At 37.6% G+C, this 19,686-nt stretch overlaps 2 protein-coding genes across 3 annotated transcripts; both read right to left on the reverse strand.

Annotated features, from left to right (window-relative positions):
* Positions 1-68: 68 nt before the first annotated feature.
* Positions 69-10,614, reverse strand: LOC113697483 (uncharacterized). Its single transcript, XM_027217124.2, has 20 exons — positions 9,153-10,614; positions 8,541-8,744; positions 7,817-7,921; positions 7,651-7,716; positions 7,395-7,559; positions 7,029-7,103; positions 6,788-6,942; positions 5,488-5,623; positions 5,331-5,400; positions 5,068-5,195; positions 4,916-4,972; positions 4,061-4,246; positions 3,870-3,962; positions 3,111-3,196; positions 2,957-3,023; positions 2,719-2,785; positions 2,477-2,613; positions 1,803-1,894; positions 1,619-1,685; positions 69-667 (listed from the first exon to the last, which is right to left on the reverse strand). The coding sequence occupies exons 1-20, from the start codon at positions 10,380-10,382 to the stop codon at positions 503-505; spliced, it is 3,351 nt and encodes a 1,116-aa protein (XP_027072925.1). The 5' UTR covers positions 10,383-10,614; the 3' UTR covers positions 69-502.
* A 4,441-nt stretch (positions 10,615-15,055) lies between these two features.
* LOC113697494 (uncharacterized) lies at positions 15,056-19,051 on the reverse strand. 2 transcript variants are annotated; one of them, XR_011814699.1, is made up of 10 exons: positions 18,679-19,051; positions 18,386-18,591; positions 18,175-18,285; positions 17,902-18,091; positions 17,326-17,384; positions 16,611-16,663; positions 16,290-16,512; positions 15,940-16,048; positions 15,424-15,787; positions 15,078-15,314 (listed from the first exon to the last, which is right to left on the reverse strand). XR_011814699.1 is itself a non-coding variant. In XM_027217137.2 (9 exons), exons 1-9 carry the CDS (start codon positions 18,917-18,919, stop codon positions 15,525-15,527), a joined length of 1,455 nt encoding a protein of 484 aa, XP_027072938.1. In that variant the 5' UTR covers positions 18,920-19,051; the 3' UTR covers positions 15,056-15,524. The 2 variants fall into 2 exon arrangements, 1 of the variants encoding a protein (XP_027072938.1); XM_027217137.2 differs by having other exon boundaries at positions 15,056-15,787.
* Between the last annotated feature and the right edge of the window lie 635 nt (positions 19,052-19,686).

Here is a 19,686-nt window from a genome sequence, read left to right on the forward strand (position 1 = left end):
TCAACAAAGACAAACACGTCCGGAATATGAAATACAAAAAAGAAAACAAGCAGTGATAAGATGAGGAATGGTACACAATACGATTGGATTGATATCAAAACAACAAAAGAATATAACCATTTATAATGAATTCCATGTATTTGATTGACAATCAACAACATGAAGAACAAGTGGACCCGACCAAAACTGTGACAAGAATTGTCATACTGACAATTCTTACATCCCCTGCTTAAAACAAAATCTCAAGCCACAATGACCAAACCTCCCCTCCTACCAAGTCAAACTGTAACACTCGATATACACATTCTACAGGAAAAAGGTCTGTACTTTACTCGCATAGCTTCACACTCTGACCAGGCAACCAACATGAGGTCGATGCATAATTTCATGCAAAATTGAATGCGGTTGAACATTTATGGCATGCAAAGAATTGAGGAAAAATATGATTTGACACAAGGCAACCCCAAAGCCATGAACAATAGTTCTACTGTCAGCCAACTTGCTATGATGACAGGATGGATTGCAAAGCTAGCTGCTGCTGAGGCTGCAAAGATGACCAAGTTGATGCCAGGTCGGAAGGAGGCAGCGTCTGTTGAAGCTGCCTCAATAAATTAACCATTCTACTTGCAGTTTGCTCTGTAGCAAGGTCCTTCCCCGCACAGAGAACCTGCAGCACAAGTAAATAGGAATCACAGAATATCCCGAATGCGGCATGCATAAAGTGTCTGAGGTCACCACAAGCATTACGGAAGAGATTAAAAGTTGTTCCTAATTTTCAGATTCCATACTCTACAATAATGAAAATATAAAGCAGGCCACTTGAAACTTTCCATGCCTATGCATTCAATTGAACACCACAGAAGCGTGCACTCACTTCTCACCCCAACCACAAACATAAACCAGTCAAACCATTCCCGCAGCACACCTCCAATTCACTGTGCCACCTTCAGTAACATACCACAATTATCTGTCAAACTCACCAACCACCTTATGATCCGCCACCAAGATACCCCAAACTACTGCAACTACCCTCAAAAAGATGAGGCTACAAGACAAGACAAATGCGCATATGATTCTTCAGACGTAATGTAACTGCAATCTGGTGAGTACCAGACAGGCAACTTGTACAGAATAAGAGCAAGTTTGTCAGTGATCAGTGAGCCCTTTTTCCTTCTTTTCATGCAGGAAGACACGGATCATTGGTAAAATATAGAGGAAAATAATAGCTGTTGAAAAAAACCAAAGAAGACATGAAAAAAACCAAAGAAGACATCATTTAAACTGCTATGGGAACGAAAAGATTTCCTGGTGGTGGTGAGGTGCATTTGCAACTCGACGACCATAGCTCATGGCTTCTTTCTCAGCCAGTCTCTGAATAAAAGATTCAACTCATCCAACATCATGATAACCCTCCATACAAGTGGAAAGAGAAATTAAACACAGTTGCATGCCAGAAGATGAAATAAGAAAGCAGCCTTTTGGATGAAATGGACACTAATGGTAGGGATCACAAGTCAAGACACATTCCTTTACACAGCTTTAGCATCATCCAAATGTATATTGGACATATAGTGCTCAAATTGGAAGTAAAATGAATAATTGAAAGTACAAAACCAACCTCAGCGAACACTGAAACAATTTTAGGCAAATATTGATTGTTGGGACCTAGAAGTTCCCTGTCTGATCTGCAGGAGGAAAAGTGACAAGTCATTTGACATTTACTAAGCTGGGAAAGTGGAGGAGGAAAAGATCACAAATTAATTTAACAGCATGAATAACACAACAAAATCTAAATCCCTTGCCTTTCAACCATTGAACAAAGCTGTTCGTGAACAACTTTAGCTTCAATTAGATCCCCTTTTATTGGCAAACAGCTCAGCCATGCAGGAACAACCTGGAAAGAATGAATAAGTGGTAAAAATTGTAGGAAAAGAAATATTGAATTTCTGGGCTGCAAGCACACCCTAAGCCAGTGTGGATCTGGAAGAGAATTTGATTGTTAATTATTATTATTGTTCTTATTTACCTAGGTGGAAAAGGTAGTCTTTCTTTCAGGCAGAAAAGTAAACAGACAACAACAAAGTCAACTGTAGCTTTTTGACATATCAACCTATAGGAGTTTCCAAATTCAATTAAGCAACAAGAGTTGTTGAAATTGCTTATAGACTAAACTTTAAAGAAGTTGGTGCTTGACACGCTTAATTAGTAACCTTCAAGACACAGTATCATACTTTTTCTCTGAAATTATCTGCAGAAAACAACATTCCATAAAACACAATCATTAAATTCTACCCGCTACTTTGAGCCTAATTAACTTAAAATATCATCATCCTCTAAAGCATGCAAACATCCTCATTCATTTGTCCCTTTTTGTCTTCTTTTTGCCCCCTTATATGTGTGTGTGTATATATATATACACTTCTTTATGATTAAGCAGGGACAAACAAAGGATGGCGAGAAAATGAAGCATGCAGACCTGAGCCGAGTCGATACTATCTCGATGAAACTGGCATATCTTCCCAAGTGCAGAAACAGCATTGTCGTATGCCATCACATTATCAGGCTGATGGGCATCAGGATGCCGTATGACCACATTTAACCTTGATAAAGCCTCTGGATGAAGTCAAATCAACAAATCAATGACATTTAGCAGCCAGTCATAAACCAACAAAAGCCAAAAGGAAACGGACCATATCACGTCAAAGTCCAGAAATATACCTCCAACAAGAGGTTTGAAAACAGTGCCACCAAACTCTGCACATACGCCAAGTCCATAAACAGCAGCCTGTGTACATCAAAAACACGGTTCAGAGACTAGTAGAAAAGCAACTTCAAAAGTATTCTATAGAATGGCAACCCACGTATCCTAAAAACTACAATAGCATGTAATGAACCAAATATCCCAAAAGAGGACTTGGAAGTTATTTTCTACAAATTGTACCATATTTCTACGAACCTGTCTAACATCTGAGTTATCATCATTACAAGCTTCCAAAAGGAACGGAAGATGTGTGTCATAGTACCTGGTTGACATGCTCAGAGACAATGAAATTTGATGCCTGTCATAAGCAAGAGTAAATTAAAATACAATTTGCAGATTGGACACATACTTCAAAGCTGCTTCACGGCACTGTTCTGCAACATCATCAAAGATGCAAATTGCTATCCTTCTCTCTTCAGGAGTTTTATCCTTTCCCTGCATTAGAAGAGCGCACACAAATTTTGTATTCACTCTATGTCATGGAAGGCAGCTGTAAAAATGTAAAGCAGCTGGAAAAATGTTGTATTCAGTCTATGTCATGGAACAACCTCCATTTAGAACAAACACCCTTCTCTTAGAACCTCCCATTGTGTGTGTATGTGTTTCTTCTTATGTAAATTAGCTATCATTAGCCTCCATCGCTTACACCAGAACTTGACAAATTTCCAGCAAAATGGTGGCAATAAGTGATTTTACAACCTTAAACTCCTTAATTTGTAACTAATCTAACTCCAACACAAAGGACAATCATTATCTCCTTTGTATATTCATCACTTAAAGGTGATAATACCCACTAACCCAAGTATATTTGCATTTGGATTTCTTCAACCCAAAAAAAAAAACATATATGAAGGGGCTATCACGATAGCCAAATGGATGAATGCCAGAGATTTGACTCTTGATGCACATCCCACAGGGTACTTTTAATACAACAACTAAAAACTTCTGATTCTTCACTCGCTAACTCTTTTTTCAAATAAACTAATCTACTAAAAGCTAAAAGGCGCTAAAATAAAAAACAGATGAGGTAAAAGTTCTGCATCTCATCTGAAAATTTCACCATATTCCCAACAATTAGGAGTTGAAGAAGTCACGAGGCAAAACTTACCCACATAGGCATTAAATATGATGTCAACTCGTCAAAGAAAGGCAAGAAAGAAGCCTTAAATGTCTTGATCATTGTTCCCAAGATTTCACCAATCTGAACAACAATGATGAAAGAGATGATCAAACGATTACGGCAAAAGGTAATTTTGTGCCAATTACATCTCAACACAACCAAAGAAGGGAAAGACAAACCTGATCAAACACTTCCTCTTCTTGCTCGTTCTCCTCCTTGAGCAATTCTCCTTCTTCTGCATCAAAATCTTCAGCTTTAGCTCTCTCTGCTCGTTCTCTTTTTCTACTTGAGCTTGCCGTGATCACCTGTTTTATCTCCTCCACAATGCTTCGGACTTGGTTTTCATCAAGAAGGGGTCCAGAAATCTAAAAACAAAGTTAAAAAAGCAAATTACAGGCTCTTCTAAACTCCCAAGAGAGATTCAGATACCTCAAAAAGAAAGAAGAGAATCAATTCAGAAATAATCTCCACATGCAACCCCCTTTTCCCTCCCTATTTTTTCTTTTATCTGTTTCAACCTTCCTTTCAGCATTCTTATCTCTCCCATACAAGCAGACATAGAGAAGAATTACCAGTCGTGCTTGCTCTGATTTGTTATTTGACTAGGTCAACTACTTGCAATGACACAATTAATTACTCAACACCTAGCTGATTTACATGCTAGGCCAAAAACAGGAGCATCAAGTAAAATAGGACTTATATCCAAGTGTTTTCAAAATCTCATAGGACAAGATCTGAAGATGCATATAAGTAAAATGACAAGAAATGAAGGCATAAGACACAGAAAAAAGCCATTCCAGCTCATGCAGATCAATCACGCAAGGAAACAGAAAGATGAATAGCAGTAGTAAGTAATCACAATAACCAAAATGGAGAAAATTTAAAAGTGATACTACAGCTAAGGACAGTTGCAATCAGGTATAACTGTTTATTCTACTAGCTGAAATCACAGGAAAAGATACATACGATAAGGAATCTACTGCCAACTGCAAAAATCCAATGTAACATAAACATCAACAAGAACACAGACCAACCTGGAGGCATTCATTCAGTGCATCCAACATATTTGCACAAATTTCCGTATCAGGCTCCTGCACAACTTGCAAAAAATACATCTCAGTATCCCACACGAAGCATTATAGAGATACAAGGATGTCAAAATAGAAGAATTTACAACTAAAACCACCTTATGCAAAGCCTCCACCAAAGCTGGCACTATATAGTCAGATAACTGTTTGACATATGTTTCATTACGACCTGAAGCAATCCCTTTCTCCACAGCCAATTTTGCAGAGCGCAACAGCTCAGGCATGGCTGCAACAAATGATTATATTTCAAAGAGCATGAAACTTTTAATTAGCAAAGCAACACAAGAAAATGGAAGGATAAATAGAATGCAAAATTTCGAATATCCATGAAATAACAATCTCTGACAGTAATTCATTTCACCTGAAACAGCGGCTTTCCTGACTTCCTCATGAAAATAAAATTTTAGAAGCGGAACTAAAGTTGGAGCAACCTGTTTAACAAAAAGACCAGTAAGAGCACCATTAGCACTGAACAGTTTCAACAGATAAAAACCTAAACTAAAACATTGAACACGTACCTGATCAATCCACGGATAGAAACCTTCCTTCAGCTCATCAGCATAACAACATAGCATGTTACAAGCAGTAGCTTTCTCCTCTAGGACACTAGTCTTGATCCCTATCCTTTTGTCCCCAAGGGTAATGGTCTCCATACTACAAGACAAAAAAACTGTGTGAGATCCAGAGCCTTCCAAGTAACAAAAAGCCTTAAGCAACTTTAAAAGACACCTTGAGAGTGCAATACCAATGAGAAAAAGCATTATAATTGCCAAGATTCCAAAGCAGGTGCAAGTAGAAAACGCAAGTATTTATATTCATAACAGACCAACGAACGTAGGCAAGAACTGTCCATTCAAATACCTTGCAATAATTTAATCCCAAACATGCCTTTGTTTGCCAGACTAATTAAGTAACCATAAAACATTTTTAAAAAAAAAGGGACCGATAAAGCCTCTTATTCACCAATCAAGCTGAGCAGCTGCTATTGAACTTTAGTTCGAAGTTTTCAAAAGCTTTCTGAGAGCACAAATATAAATCTCAAGACACTGAACTGACATCCTATGAGGAGTTAGAAGGCTTCTGTGGAGATTGCTTGATGTTTGACATGAAAAGTCAAGTTGGTTACACCGTGGACACAAGTGGGTACAAATTGCTTTGCAAAAATGTAAATTTCCCAGCTCACACCAGATGAGTTACTTGGTAGCATATGACTTCAGACATCTTTAATAAACTAATTCTTTTAGCCGCTTGCAAGCCTCACTTTACACCCATAGGAGTAGCAACAAGAATGGTAGGTTGGCAGCTTCCAAAGGGTTAATAAAGTTAAGTCTGATGAGGCAAACTCAAACTAACACAACCATCCCAGGACCATGGTAAGTTCATATGGAAGAACTCATATCTCTTTTCCTCCTGGAGATGGGGTGAAGACAAACATCAAACCTAGACATGGTTCAAAAGAATCATAACTTTGATAACATTCCACACCTGAGTGCTACAATAAACTTCCCCAATCCAAACATAAGGGATCTTATGCAGCACAACTAGCAAACTACATTATGCTCTAATTCGAGCACTACCACTCAGATAGCAAAACTACCCAAGTTCATAAAAGCTCAATCACAAGAAATAAAGAACATTGACCACAACCAATGCCATCAGAGCTAGATGGACCAATAGATAGAAGAAAAAAATCACAAAGATCAAAATAAAAGCTACCTGCATTGACTGTAATTAACTAATGTTGAAAAAAAGAAAACAGAATTCAAAAATAATGTGAAAATGATTCATCGTCAGGGTGAATTCCAAGAAGAATAAGACCTTTCATCATCAGATTCATCAATTTCGTTATCTGAATCTGCAGATGTTATGGTCACATCAGGCTTAAGTTGAGCTGATTGAAGCAAAGGAGGCATAACTACACTCATGTAAGGAAGAAAATCCTGCCCCAAGCACTTGCAAAGTCGGGCCCATGCCTGCCACAGAGTTATATGCTCATTAGCATTTGAACAAGCTCCAGCGTCTAAAACAGATTAAAGGGAAAGGGAGGATGGTAACATACTTGAAGCATGTAGCTAGTAGTTGGATCATCGGTCTCCATTTGAGATCCTTGCAGAGACATCAGCACTTCCATAACCTTTGCATAATGGAAGATTCAGATGTTATGTTATGTCATGATCATTGAATCAGTTAAAGATAACCCAAATTACATTCCAAAAGATAGTTCAGAAAGCAGCTACAATGACGGCCTCATCTCATTTTTGACAGGCCAAAGAGTAACAAAAGTGTAATCAAATTTCAATTCAAAAAAAAAATCAAGTGATAGCACTAGTCATAATTAATAACCTGTTAAGTAACATGCGAATTTACCAAGATGCCAGATAAAAGCAACACAATTGTTGCAATACATTCCTAATATTTTATTTACCTGCTTAGCATCATCTCTAAACTTCTCTTTTCCAACAGCCATCCCAACTAAGCTTATGCACTCCATGGCTTTGGCACGAAGCATGCGATTTGACTTGTCGGTGGCATTAACCAATATGGCTTTCAAGTAAGGCATGACTGCATCATAGTATTTTTGGAAATGCTCCTGTAATTACGCACATTCATCAGACTGCAAAGCAGAAATACTACCAAATCAATGTTCAATTGTAAAAGAAATGATCTTAAGATATGTCTACCTGTGATGAATCAGCAACTGAAGCTAAGGCCGTTAAGGCCCCTTCTTGCACCATTTGTTTTCCATTCTACATTTCAGATAAGAACAAAATAACCAAAAAGTAAATCTTAATATTTTTGTCAAAGTTCTTTTCTAAGCACCAATGAGAACCTTTTTCGCCCTCATACCTGCAGAAGTACGAGCAATTTACTGACAATACCATCCAAGTAAGGTGTTAAAATTTCTGGAGTGCAGTTTTCACTGAAATTGAGCACTGCTGAAGCAGCATGTGCCTGCAAAATTCCCAAACAAATATATTGGAAATACAGCTGCTGTACAAACATCACTTTGATACATTAATTCGAGTATTAAGCAGTAACTCAAGCAGAATCAAAGCTTTCATCACATGCTTAAATGTCATACGCGAAAAGAGGAAATTCAGAAGAGCTAAAAAAGGTATTTCCTTTGACATGCTATTCAAGATCCTACAACTTATAATTGCGAGGTATAAATATTCCATTCTAGCATTCAAATAAGTGGTTCAAAGTACAAATATTCAACATCCTACAACTTATAATTGCAAGGCATAAATATTCCATTCTAGCATGCAAATAAATGTTCAAAGTAGCTTGGATCTCAGGGACCTAAAAACATTTGCGAACATCATAATATCTCGAGAATATGTACAATTCTAAGAGAGCCAAAGCTTAAAAAAAAAGACGTTTAATTAAAAAACAACTAATAAAGCAAATATCATAGCTGCATGAAGATGTAGAACCATCAAACACTGAAGCATTGACATGGCTAGACCCAAAGGTCACCAAATAAATAGCAAATGCTCCAGAAACAACATTACCCCCCAAGAACAACTTGCATTGTCTAACGGGAATGATAAAATACATATTATCAAACCTGCACTCTGGGATTATGGAAATCATCCATGGCTGCTGCTAGTGCAGGCAGTACACGTTGATGATACTGAACTTGCAAATCTGGGCCTAAATCAGTTGACAGCTGGCCAATTGCATTGATAGCTGCCCATCTCACCCGAGGGTGAGGATCTTGGAATGAATTCAAGACCATATTCAGTACATCCCCCAAATTCTTAATCATAACCTGCAATGTAAAGAAAAAATGTCAAATCAGAGAAGAATTCCATACCATTCCCGCTGCATAGCAGCTGGTAATACATGAACAGAATGCAGAATTAATCTAAATGATACACAAACAAAGCTGTCGATAAAGGTCAAATTTTTAAACAGTGCAATTAACGGCTGCAAGAACAAAAGTTCACCTTAAGAAAAAGAATACAAAATCACACGTCTAAGCAATTACTAACTAATAAAACAAACCATTCGTGTTGGTGATTGTGCAAGACGACAACAAATAAGGGGCCAAGAACAATGTACGCATCAACATCTCAATTAGCAAATACCACCCAACAACTGAAAAATAAGCAAGCTACATATTCAGCCTTCTAAAGTAAGTAGACAGCACTACATGAACTCACTCGCAAGGTCTTACCTTCGAGCAGCCCTCAGCAATTTGGGCAAGAGCAATAAGTGCAGCATGATGCTTCTGCCATTCAGGAGCAGCCAAATATACCGGCAACTGCTCAGAAGCAACAGGGACGATAGTATTTCCACCCAGCGCAATTGATAGTCTATCCAAACACTCCTGTCCAACGCTATAGTTACTGGTCTCCCCAGCATCCTCATTCTCTGCGTCCGCGGTGTGCCAAGCTGGATCGTCCTCAACATCCAACAGCATCTTCATCAAAATGGCAAACAACCTGCTAATAAACTGTGGCAACTTCCTCATCATCCCCGGAGCTCTTTCCCTGGCCTCAGCCAAAGTAATCACGAATTCAATCGCCAAATGCCTCGTACCCTCTTCCAAGGTCTCGGCTTCGGCAATCTGCAACATGGATCCCACAACATCCACCAACTGCCTCCTCAAAAACCTGGGCTCGGTCCCAGCTAACTCGATCAACAACTCCAGCGCCTCTTGAGCAGTAGCCTCCTGCGCCCCGTTCAAAGCCTCGGTCAACGTTCTCATCATGGCAGGGAGTAAATCCTGAAACCTGTCCCGATCACTAGCGCTATTCAAGCACTGGATGAAATTAATCACAGCGCTCAACGCCGCAATCCTCACATCCGAACTGGCCGAATGATTCAAAACCTGCAGAAAAACGGCGTGCAAGTCCTTGATATACGGAACGAGCGTGTCCCCTATGTACTGGGCGAGTTGGGAGAAGATCAAAAAGGCGGACTCCTGCAATTTCGCGTCGCTGGAGGTGACGCATTGAAACATGAATGGCAAAATCTCGGGCCATTCGTTATCCGGTAGAATCGACGAGGCCAATTCGGAAATCGTGTCGCACAACTTCTTAATTATGCTCTTAGAATTCTCGTTCTGAATCGATGTCAGGAGCACGGACTTGATGGCGGATTGAGTGGCGGGGGAGAGGCGGGGCCAGATGTAGGAGTCGTCCCGAGTGAGTTGCTTGCGGAGAAGAATAGCGGACATGGCTCGGGCCTCGACGTGGCGAGAAGAAGAGAGAAGCTGAGCGAGTTTGAGAGCCAGGGAGTTGGGATCGGTCTGCTTGATGAGATTGAAGATTGACTCGGCCTGGGATCGTTGCTCGTTGGAGGAGGACATGAGGTGGGAGATTAGGGTTTCGAAGGGGGCAGGGTCTTGGCCGAGAATCGCGGCGAGTTGGGCCTGCTGCATCTGAGTTGACTCGGCAGCCATGGCTCTGCGGAACGAGTTAGGGTTTTTGGGGCAGTGGGGGGTGCAGTTGATGATGATTGAATGGAACGAGAGAATTATGAGTGAGAAATGTGCGGTGTTTTGTGTGAAGTTGAGTGCGTGTTTTGGTGCGTGTGTGCGTGTGAGTGAGTGGAGGCGCGCTCTGTCGTTTTTGTGTTCCTCTTTTTGTTAAATATTTTTTTGGGGCGTGCGATTCGATTGCACACACTCACACGCTCGAATGGGTGCTTATAAGCATGAATTTATAGGCGCGGCTAATGTGAGCGCGCGCTCGTTTCAGCTTCGGAGGAAGGGACGAGAGGGCCACATTTGTGCCTTGTTTGTTTGCTGTTAAGTAGAAAGAAAGAATTAGAGATTAGAAGAAGAGCCACCCACCGGCATGATGCTACTACTACTATTCATATTCATCAAGGAGGGTTTATGCTTTGATTGATTGCTTTCCATTTGATACACTACTATTTGATTTTTCTTATGTTTTCATTCTTGATTTCCATTTTATTCTAAAATTTATTTAGATGGAAAAAAAGATTTACGCACTGTTTGGATTGAATGAAAGGGAAGGAAAGAAAACACATAACATATTTTTTAGAAAATTTTCATTCATTTTGATTGATGTCCCTTCTCTCTATCTCCGTCCACTTTTAGATTGAAAAGTAGGCTGACAAAAAATAACTGAATCTTATCCCCTTTTTTCCCTCCTCAAAAACCAATTTAAACCATCAAAAGCCTTTATCCCTCCGTTTCCTCTTCTTTTCCATTTGATACACTATTTGATTTTCTTTTTCATTCTTGATTTCTATTTTATTCTAAAATTCATTTAGATGGAAAAAAAGATTTAGGCACCGTTTGGATTGAATGAAAGGGAAGGAAAGGAAATGAGAGAACTCTAATGGAAAAGAAATGAAAGGAGAGAAGAGGAAATTTGAGTCAATCTATCTCTGTTTGAATTACAGAAGGAAAGGAAAATGGAATTATGATGCATTAGTTGAATTTTTTTCCATAATTTAAAAGTCTAATTTATAATAACAGAACAGATGTTTGTAGAAAAAATTTTGAAATTTGTATTAATCTTGGTGTCGCATTCTCTCCGTTTCTGTCCCCTTTCGATGAAAAAGTAGGCGGATAAAAGATAACTGAATCTTATCTCTCTTTTTCCCTTCTCAAACACCAAACCAAACCAAACGTCAAAAACCTTTTATCCCTCCGTTTCCTTTTCTTTCCCTTCCATTCTTGCAAAACAAATAGTGCCTTTAGGATTGGAAAGAAAATATTTGATTAAATGAGTGTGAAACTTTAAAAAGAATGAGAGGAGATAAAGTAGGGGGGAAATTGATAATGGTGGGGCTAAACAAAGGGCATGGGTGGGAAGATTCAAGATTAGATGTGATTTTGCGTCATTGGGTGTCATGCAGTAGAAGTGGTAGACTAGTAGTATTGTGCGGATATGGAATTTTAGTAACAAAAGAAGAACTAAATCCGTTTTTTATAACTCGGTTTAATATTTAAATTTAATAGATTCAAATTTTAACATATTTAAGTCGTTTGATAACAAAAAATTAAATATCTGAAGTAATTAAGTGGCACTGAATTTTCTGGACAAAACTTGCTCTCAAAATTAAGTGATAAACTATTCACTTATTACTGAATGTGATATGTACTTAAGTGTATCAGATTTAATACTGAACAATTCAATAATTTAATGAATTCAAACTTTAAATTTCAGGTTTTAGTTTTATCAATCGCACCTGAGAAGAGTCTAAAAGTTTATTATAGTATATATACTATTGACAAGTAAGAGTATTTAGTACTTTTGGAACAGTAGAAGGCTTTTATTTTTATTAGCAAAAAGTCCTTTCTATCTTTTCCAAGTTAAGGAATCAGAAAAGCTATTGAGCCTAGTCCTATTAGCTAATGCAATAGTATAATGTTGCAATGAAATTCAACATTAGGCGTGATTTGGCCATTTGGGTCCTTCTCCATTTTTTTGGGCGAGGGCAAGCTGGCTGAGCTTCTTATTAGGGACAATTAAGTTGGAGGGTATCCTTTCATCATTTCATGTGGGTACAAGGTAGTCTTTATGGTCCAGAATCCCAAGTGGCACAGGACTTTGTTGGGATGGAATTGGAGGGAAATGTTCTCACTGTCTTTTGTTGGCTTTTGAAAGGAGAAACTGAAATAATAAAAAATATTTTTATATTTTATCGTAAACATATTTTTTATTTATTTTTTTATTTCACATACATCAACAAATTATAATATCCATTCAAACGGACTCTAAACCGTTGAAGAAGATGTCATTTATTAATCTCTAAAATCTACTCACTCACTATTTCATTGCCTCATCCAATTAAACCAAAATTCGACATGCTACTTATCAGTAATACTCCTTGTTTACACCATTGAAAGTGTTTATTGATTTGTTTTTTATGAAGATCAAGTGCACAAAGACAATATCAATAATGTTCTCATTGATTTTACAATTGATTGACTTTTAAAAATCTATAAAACCTAAAATTTTATGCTTTTGGCATTGACAAGAATGATTAAAAACCAACCATAATGAATGACGTGGTTTCTAACAAAAGAAACTTTTCACCTATCAAATTTTACCCTACTAAATACTCCATCTGTCCCACTTTGATAGTCGTGATTCTTTTTTCACACAGTTTAAGAAAAAGTAGTTAATTTTGTTAGAACAATCAATTTAGGTAGTTATTTTCCTAAAATACCCTCACATTAATTAGAGTACAACTTTATGGGAACTTGAATTGATGGTAAAAAAAGAATAAACTCTCATTAAATGGGGTAGGTTTATAGTAACAACAACTTACATTGAATAAGAGTATTTTAGAAAAATTAAAATACAACTACATTCTTCAATTGGAAAGTAGACTATAATTTGGGACAGACAAAAAAGAAAAACAAGATTATCAAAGTGGGACGGAGGGAGTATACAACTATCTTGGTTTCAATGCTATTATTCTCTTCTCAGCTCCAAAACATTAAATGTACACAATAATCCAAGCTCCAAACTTGAGGAAAGAACATGATTGTAGTATTAGATTTATACTCTCTTTTCAATTTGTCACTCATTTTCCTTTTTTGTGACAGTAGTATACAACAACTCTTGCTAAATTCTCTTTTCTTTTATGCTCAACATCTGAAGTAGACTCATGAGTACACTTGGGGATGACAATGGAAGTGTGCCAACCCTAAAACCCTTTTGATCACTATAAAGAATTACAGCATAGTTTCATTGTAGCTGGCTTTTTTTTTTTTTTTTTTTTGGCCTCCATTCAACCCAGAAAAAATATACTCCATCTGTCTCACTTTGATAGTCCTGATTCTTTTTTCACACAGTTTAATAAAAAGTAGTTAACTTTGTTGGAACAATCAATTTAGGTAGCTATTTTTCTAAAATAACCTCACATTAATTAGAGTACAACTTTATGAGAATTTGAATTGATGGTAAAAAAAGAATCAACTCTCGTTAAATGGGGTATGTTTATAGTAACAACAACTTACCTTGAATAAAGGTATTTTAGGAAAATTAAAATACAACTACATTTTTCAATTGGAAAGTGGACTACAATTTGTGACAGACGAAAAAGGAAAACAGGACTATCAAAGTGGGACCGAAAGAGTACTATTTTTTTTTAAAAAAATTGTATTCTAAGGTTAGCACGCTCAAGGATATGGCTCAATAAATTGTAAACCAAGGTTAAATGCAGCTAGTGATCCTAATCTCAATTAATAGCGTTGCATGTATTAGCTCAATAATCAGAAGTCAAGGGTTTTGCTATACTAACACTTGCTTGCTGTACAGCAACAAACCAACAACATATCCATAATGGCTAATTACACTTCACCCTCTTATAAATCAATACGTAGCGTTGACCGTGTTAATTAACATATGTTGTTAGTATTTATGATCACTAGCATAGGTTTCTAGACACTTAATTGCCAGGTCAATCCCTTCTTGTTTTCCATCAAAATTTGTATGTAGATTAAAAGCTTAATGTGAGTTGTCTCATTTCATTTTTTCCTTTAATGGAACTCGAGTGATATTAATGCTTAGGGTGCGTTTGATAAAATTAAAGTTTGAAATCGAAAATCTGAATCAATTAAATTATTGAATTATTAAGTATTAAATCTAATACATTTAAGTGCATATCACATTCAGTAAATAGTTTACACTTAATTTTGAGAGCAAATTTTGCCTAAGAAATTTAGTGTCATTTAATTAATTCAGATGTTCAATTTTTGATTATCAAACAGTCTGAATATGTTAAGATCTGATTATCAAACAATCTAAATATGTTAAAATCTAAATCTATTAAGTTTAAGTGTTGAATTAGATTATCAAACGGGGTCTTACTACATTGCATTGTTTTGGTTGCAAACTGACATACAGTTCAAAATTATGCGTAAAATGAGTCAAAAAGGAAGAGAAAGGTAGTACAATTCGCAATTGAACATGTGTGGTCCTATTTCATCCCTCACAATTGGGAATTAATGAGTTGAAATGATACCTAATTCCCAACTACGAGTTGTAAGCCTCTTCAGAGGGTAAAGTCTGGTTAATCTCTGTCAAAACAGAGAACACCATCCCATTTTAGATACCTTACTAACTGGCCCTATGCTGACTTCTAAAAGAGCATATAACTAGGACGTTCATTGTGGGGGGTCAAAAATCCAAGATTGAACAGTCAGTCTGAAGACAATACGAACACCTAATTAGCATCCATACTGAGTCTGTTTAAGAAAAGCTTTATTTTCAGTAGTATAAGCTGCTATTTATCTTCGGAACCCAAAACTTCCCTGAAATGAAGCTGCACAATCTTGTAGAATCTGCTATTTGAACCATTTACCAGTGAAGCTCTTGTGCAATCAGCTCTCCATGGAGATGTTACCCTAGACAGCACACCTCCTTGATCAATATGCTCTTGATAATCCAGCAGGAAACAGCATTCTGATTTCTGAAAGAAATGCAGGGAAGAACTAACATGGATAGAACTCTGACCTTCAAATATGACTAGCATCCTGGCGTGGGTCATTGAATTACAGACAAATCCGTGGTAGCATATTCTAAGTTGAAGAGTTGAGTATTCCGGCTAAGCGTATTTACTGAAATGGCACTGGAACACCCATCTCCTTATTGACGATAGCCATAGCCAAGTACCGCGTACCCATTCCTATAGGTGTCTGCTCATCAGGACCCTCCCAAAATGGGGCTTCACCTTCGCCAACCAAACGCCAGTAGCCTGTCCTCAGGGAATCAGCTTGTTCATCTGTGCAATTCTCTAGCAATGCTTCTACTCGAAAATTAATGCCAAGAGAGCCAAGAAGCTGAGACTGGGTGATTGGGCCATGGACTGTCACATTTTCTGCAAAACATCACCCTATCAGCATTTGCAAACTAGTAATTTTCACATTCTCCGTGTATTTTTGAGGTAGGTTTTTATTTATTTTTTCAGATTTCTATCTCCAAAAGCAAAATAATTTAACTAAAAATCTCAGAAGATGAGAATGAGGTTACCTGAAATTTCCTCAGCAGAGTGCCTTATTGCAGTAAAATCAACATATGCACTGAGATCAGCGGAGCCAGGATTATCCAATATATTGACAAATTTGTGTTTTCGAATTGCCTGCAAAAAGCTATCATGAGTCCTGGAATAATTTTTCCTATATTAGCTAGTGAATCTCAACAGAACAATTGATATTAACATGGGGCACCAGTTTGGAAAGATTCAATAATAAAACAAACCTTATGCAGTAAAAGTCCTAATTTTACACAAAAAAAGAAAATATCAAGCAACTCCGAAGTCCGAAACACAGCTTCAATCAACCAAGTGCGTGTAGAGTGCAATGACAAACCAAGGCAACAACCTGAAGACTGTCTGAGACTATTCCGTTGACTCCATAATCAATGATGAGAGCTGCACCACCATCTGAACCTATTCTTTTAGCAATTGTTTGAGTCAAATCCATTGCTCTTGGGCAAATCTCAATCTGCGAAAGCTTTGCTATTTCTTCAGTCTCAGCCCACTTGCAGCGTTTGATTAAATACAGAGTTGCAGGTGTAGGCCGAGGAGATAAAACAAAATGAAACCTAAACAACAAACCACACACCATTTATCATCAGGAAATTCAACCCTTTTAGTTAAAACTATGCCTACAAAGAAAAGTTGACATGATTCTAAGACTTACGATGAGTTTTCGTCAACATCAATCATTTTCTCATGCCATCCATGAGAAGCTCTCTGCAGACAAATCACAAACAGGGTAAACGTGAAAGGGAATAACAAGATGCAACATAAGATGATCAATTATTTCCCTTTTGGGTTTTTTTTGTTGTTAGTTTATTTCAGATGAGATATGACTGTTACATCAAAAGAACAGCCCTAGAAGATTTGCTCTTCTTGATTCAGAATCCTTCTATGAGTGGATGGAGAACAACAGAGGAACCAAGAGAAAAAACGTCAGAGAATCACAGAAGAACAGAAGAATTGTGTTATCAGCATGAAAGTCCAGAATGGTACCATAATTAATGGAACAGTGTTCTAGTTCCAAAGGCTTATAAGAGAGTTTCAGAAACAAAGCAGCCAAAACTTGATGAGTCCCAAAATTACAAAAATCACATCACATGGCCCCTAAGAAAACTAAATTCTACAACTCAATTAATAAAGTGCAAGAATTCAGTAACCTAAGTTTATTCAACCTACCAGATTTTGCAATTAAATTTTTTCTTAACAGAAGCTCAAATGAAAAATCTATAGTTGCTAAAATTTCCAGCTATGCGTGAAATCTAGAACTTTTCAGCATCAAGTTTCTAAGGTTAGCCCCATTCACATGCATTCACATATAAATGATGCAACAAAATAAGAGAACAAAAGTGTCAAAACAACAGTTCTACTATACACACCTGAAACTGATGAACAGGAAGGGCATCATAGAACTCATGGGCTACAATGATCGTCGGCACTGGAGAAAAAAAAAACATAAAACCATTGCCTGGGTACTTAGTTTCAGGGCTTTTAAAAACATCATCAACACATTAGACTGCCATGACATTGATTCCTAAGCACAGGAGATCTTACAGAAAAAATATGGGCAAGGATTTCCAAACTGAAACTGAACAGCCGTTATGACAAAATTTAGATATACTTCTCAAGCATGTATGCATCAGAAAACATTTCACTGAAAACAGATAATCAAACTGACTGTGCTAAATCGTAAGTAAACTAGGAGACAGGAGAATCAAAAGTAGACATCAATGCCCGAGCACAAAACATAGCACTGTACAACTTCACGTGCACATTGCACAGAAAAAGTCCATTTTGGAGGCATATTGCATTCCAAACAAGTAAATACAGTGAATGAAACATATTAGCAGCAGTCAAGCTCAGCTCCCATCATTGGTATGCCTGTTTATTTTTTTCTTCTCTTTTTTTTTTTAATAATATATCTATCAGATGCAGAGCCCAAAATATCTTCTTACATCCAGTAGGAACCTCCTCCATTGTAGCATGCCAAGATACAGGACTGCCAGTCATAGTACTGACTATTTGTTTCTCCCCATCCTCACCCTCACATTTCAAGGTCTGATACTGGAGTTTCCGCAGCACTGGACTGCATTCAACCATGTGTATGTGCACAGATTCTGTAAAGTTCTTAAACTTGGAAACACCCTACAATTGCAACCTTTTAGAATTCAATAAACAATACCCAACAATTCATCAATGGACCAGCAAAAAACAGCACTCTCTCTTACTCTTAGAAGGTCTGCCAAGAGAGTTCCTCGCCCTGGTCCCAGTTCAACTAAATTCACCTTTTCCGGTCGTCCCATTTGCTCCCAAGCGCACATTACCCATACACTAATCATCTAACATAAGTAGTTTAAGAACAATACTAAATCAGGAAAAAACAGACAACCCATCTTAAAAAACATGCTTTTGACCATATCAAGGTTAAAAAAAAATCACCTCCCCAAACATCTGGCTCACTTCAGGAGAGGTAATAAAATCCCCTTGAGCTCCAAAAACATCCCGGTTAATATAGAAACCAGCTTTTGGGTTCGTCAAGACTTCCTCCATGTACTCCGCCACCGTGATGGGTCCACCCCTGAATTTGATGATTCCTTTTAGATTCTTAACAAGCTCAGAATCAGAAGTCGGGCCATGGGAATGTTCTGCCAAAGTTCGGAAGCCAATTATTTAGGTCATTAAGCTAATTGAAGTAATTCGCATTGAAAATTGTCTAAGCATGTAACAAGCACCAGGTGGCTTATACAAGCCAGAGCGGTCGATGGAGATTTTGGTAGATGGCGACGGAGTGCAGGGAGAGTCTTCCAAGTGTTCGACGCAAGTACTATTAGGAGTGTGTGAATGTGAAGAAGAGGAAGGAGTGGAAGTGGAGCATTGGCGAAATGGGTTATATATGCCCGGTGAAGAAGATGATGGTGCCGCGAGAAGGCGCCGATAATTAGCGGAAGCCTGAGCTGCTACTCTTCTCAACATTTTCTTGTCCTACTCACGGCTGCTGCAGCTACAGAATTCAGGAGGATGCGAAGGTGGGGAAGACGAAATCAGTGGAAAACGAGGTGGGCGGGCAATGGGGGCCTGCACGAGCCGCGCCTCGCGCGTCATATGCTTGTGGAAAATTTTCTTGTGGAAACTCCTCCTCTCTTCTTTTTGTGGTTAAAGATGCCAAAGGACTAATCTCGCCTTACATATGATTACAATCTCTCTTGAGCCATGATTTTAATGTAATAATGTATTCTTCTACACAAACTCGTAAAGACAAATTGTGATAATATATGTTATTTGATTTTGTGATAATGGAAATTCCTCGTAATACTTATCTTAAGAGTTTAGATTTAATTTTTTTTGTCATTCAATTGTACTTTGCATATTATACATTTTCAAGTTAGTATTTATTACTTTAATTGGAAGTCGCCTTTAGATGGGCAAATCAGTGAAGCATCTTGACTCGAATTTGCGAGTAGTTCAATTAAGTATTCGACTCGACCTTAATCAATGCCAAGCTTAAATCAATTTCAAGCTGCTTGATTGAGTTTTCAAGTCAAACTTGAGTATATATATCATGTATTTGAGAGCTCATTGAGCCCTGTCAAGTACTAGGTATAATATTTAATTAATATATTATAAATAATTAAATTACTTTTTTTAATTGATTAATTGCAATATTTACGACTCTAATCGTTTGTCGAGCTTGCTAGAATTCTATTGAGTTGATTTTGGAGCTTCCCAATATTACGTCAAGT

The sequence above is a fragment of the Coffea arabica genome, chromosome 1e (assembly GCF_036785885.1).
Source record: "Coffea arabica cultivar ET-39 chromosome 1e, Coffea Arabica ET-39 HiFi, whole genome shotgun sequence".
In the NCBI taxonomy this organism is placed as follows: Eukaryota; Viridiplantae; Streptophyta; class Magnoliopsida; order Gentianales; family Rubiaceae; genus Coffea; species Coffea arabica.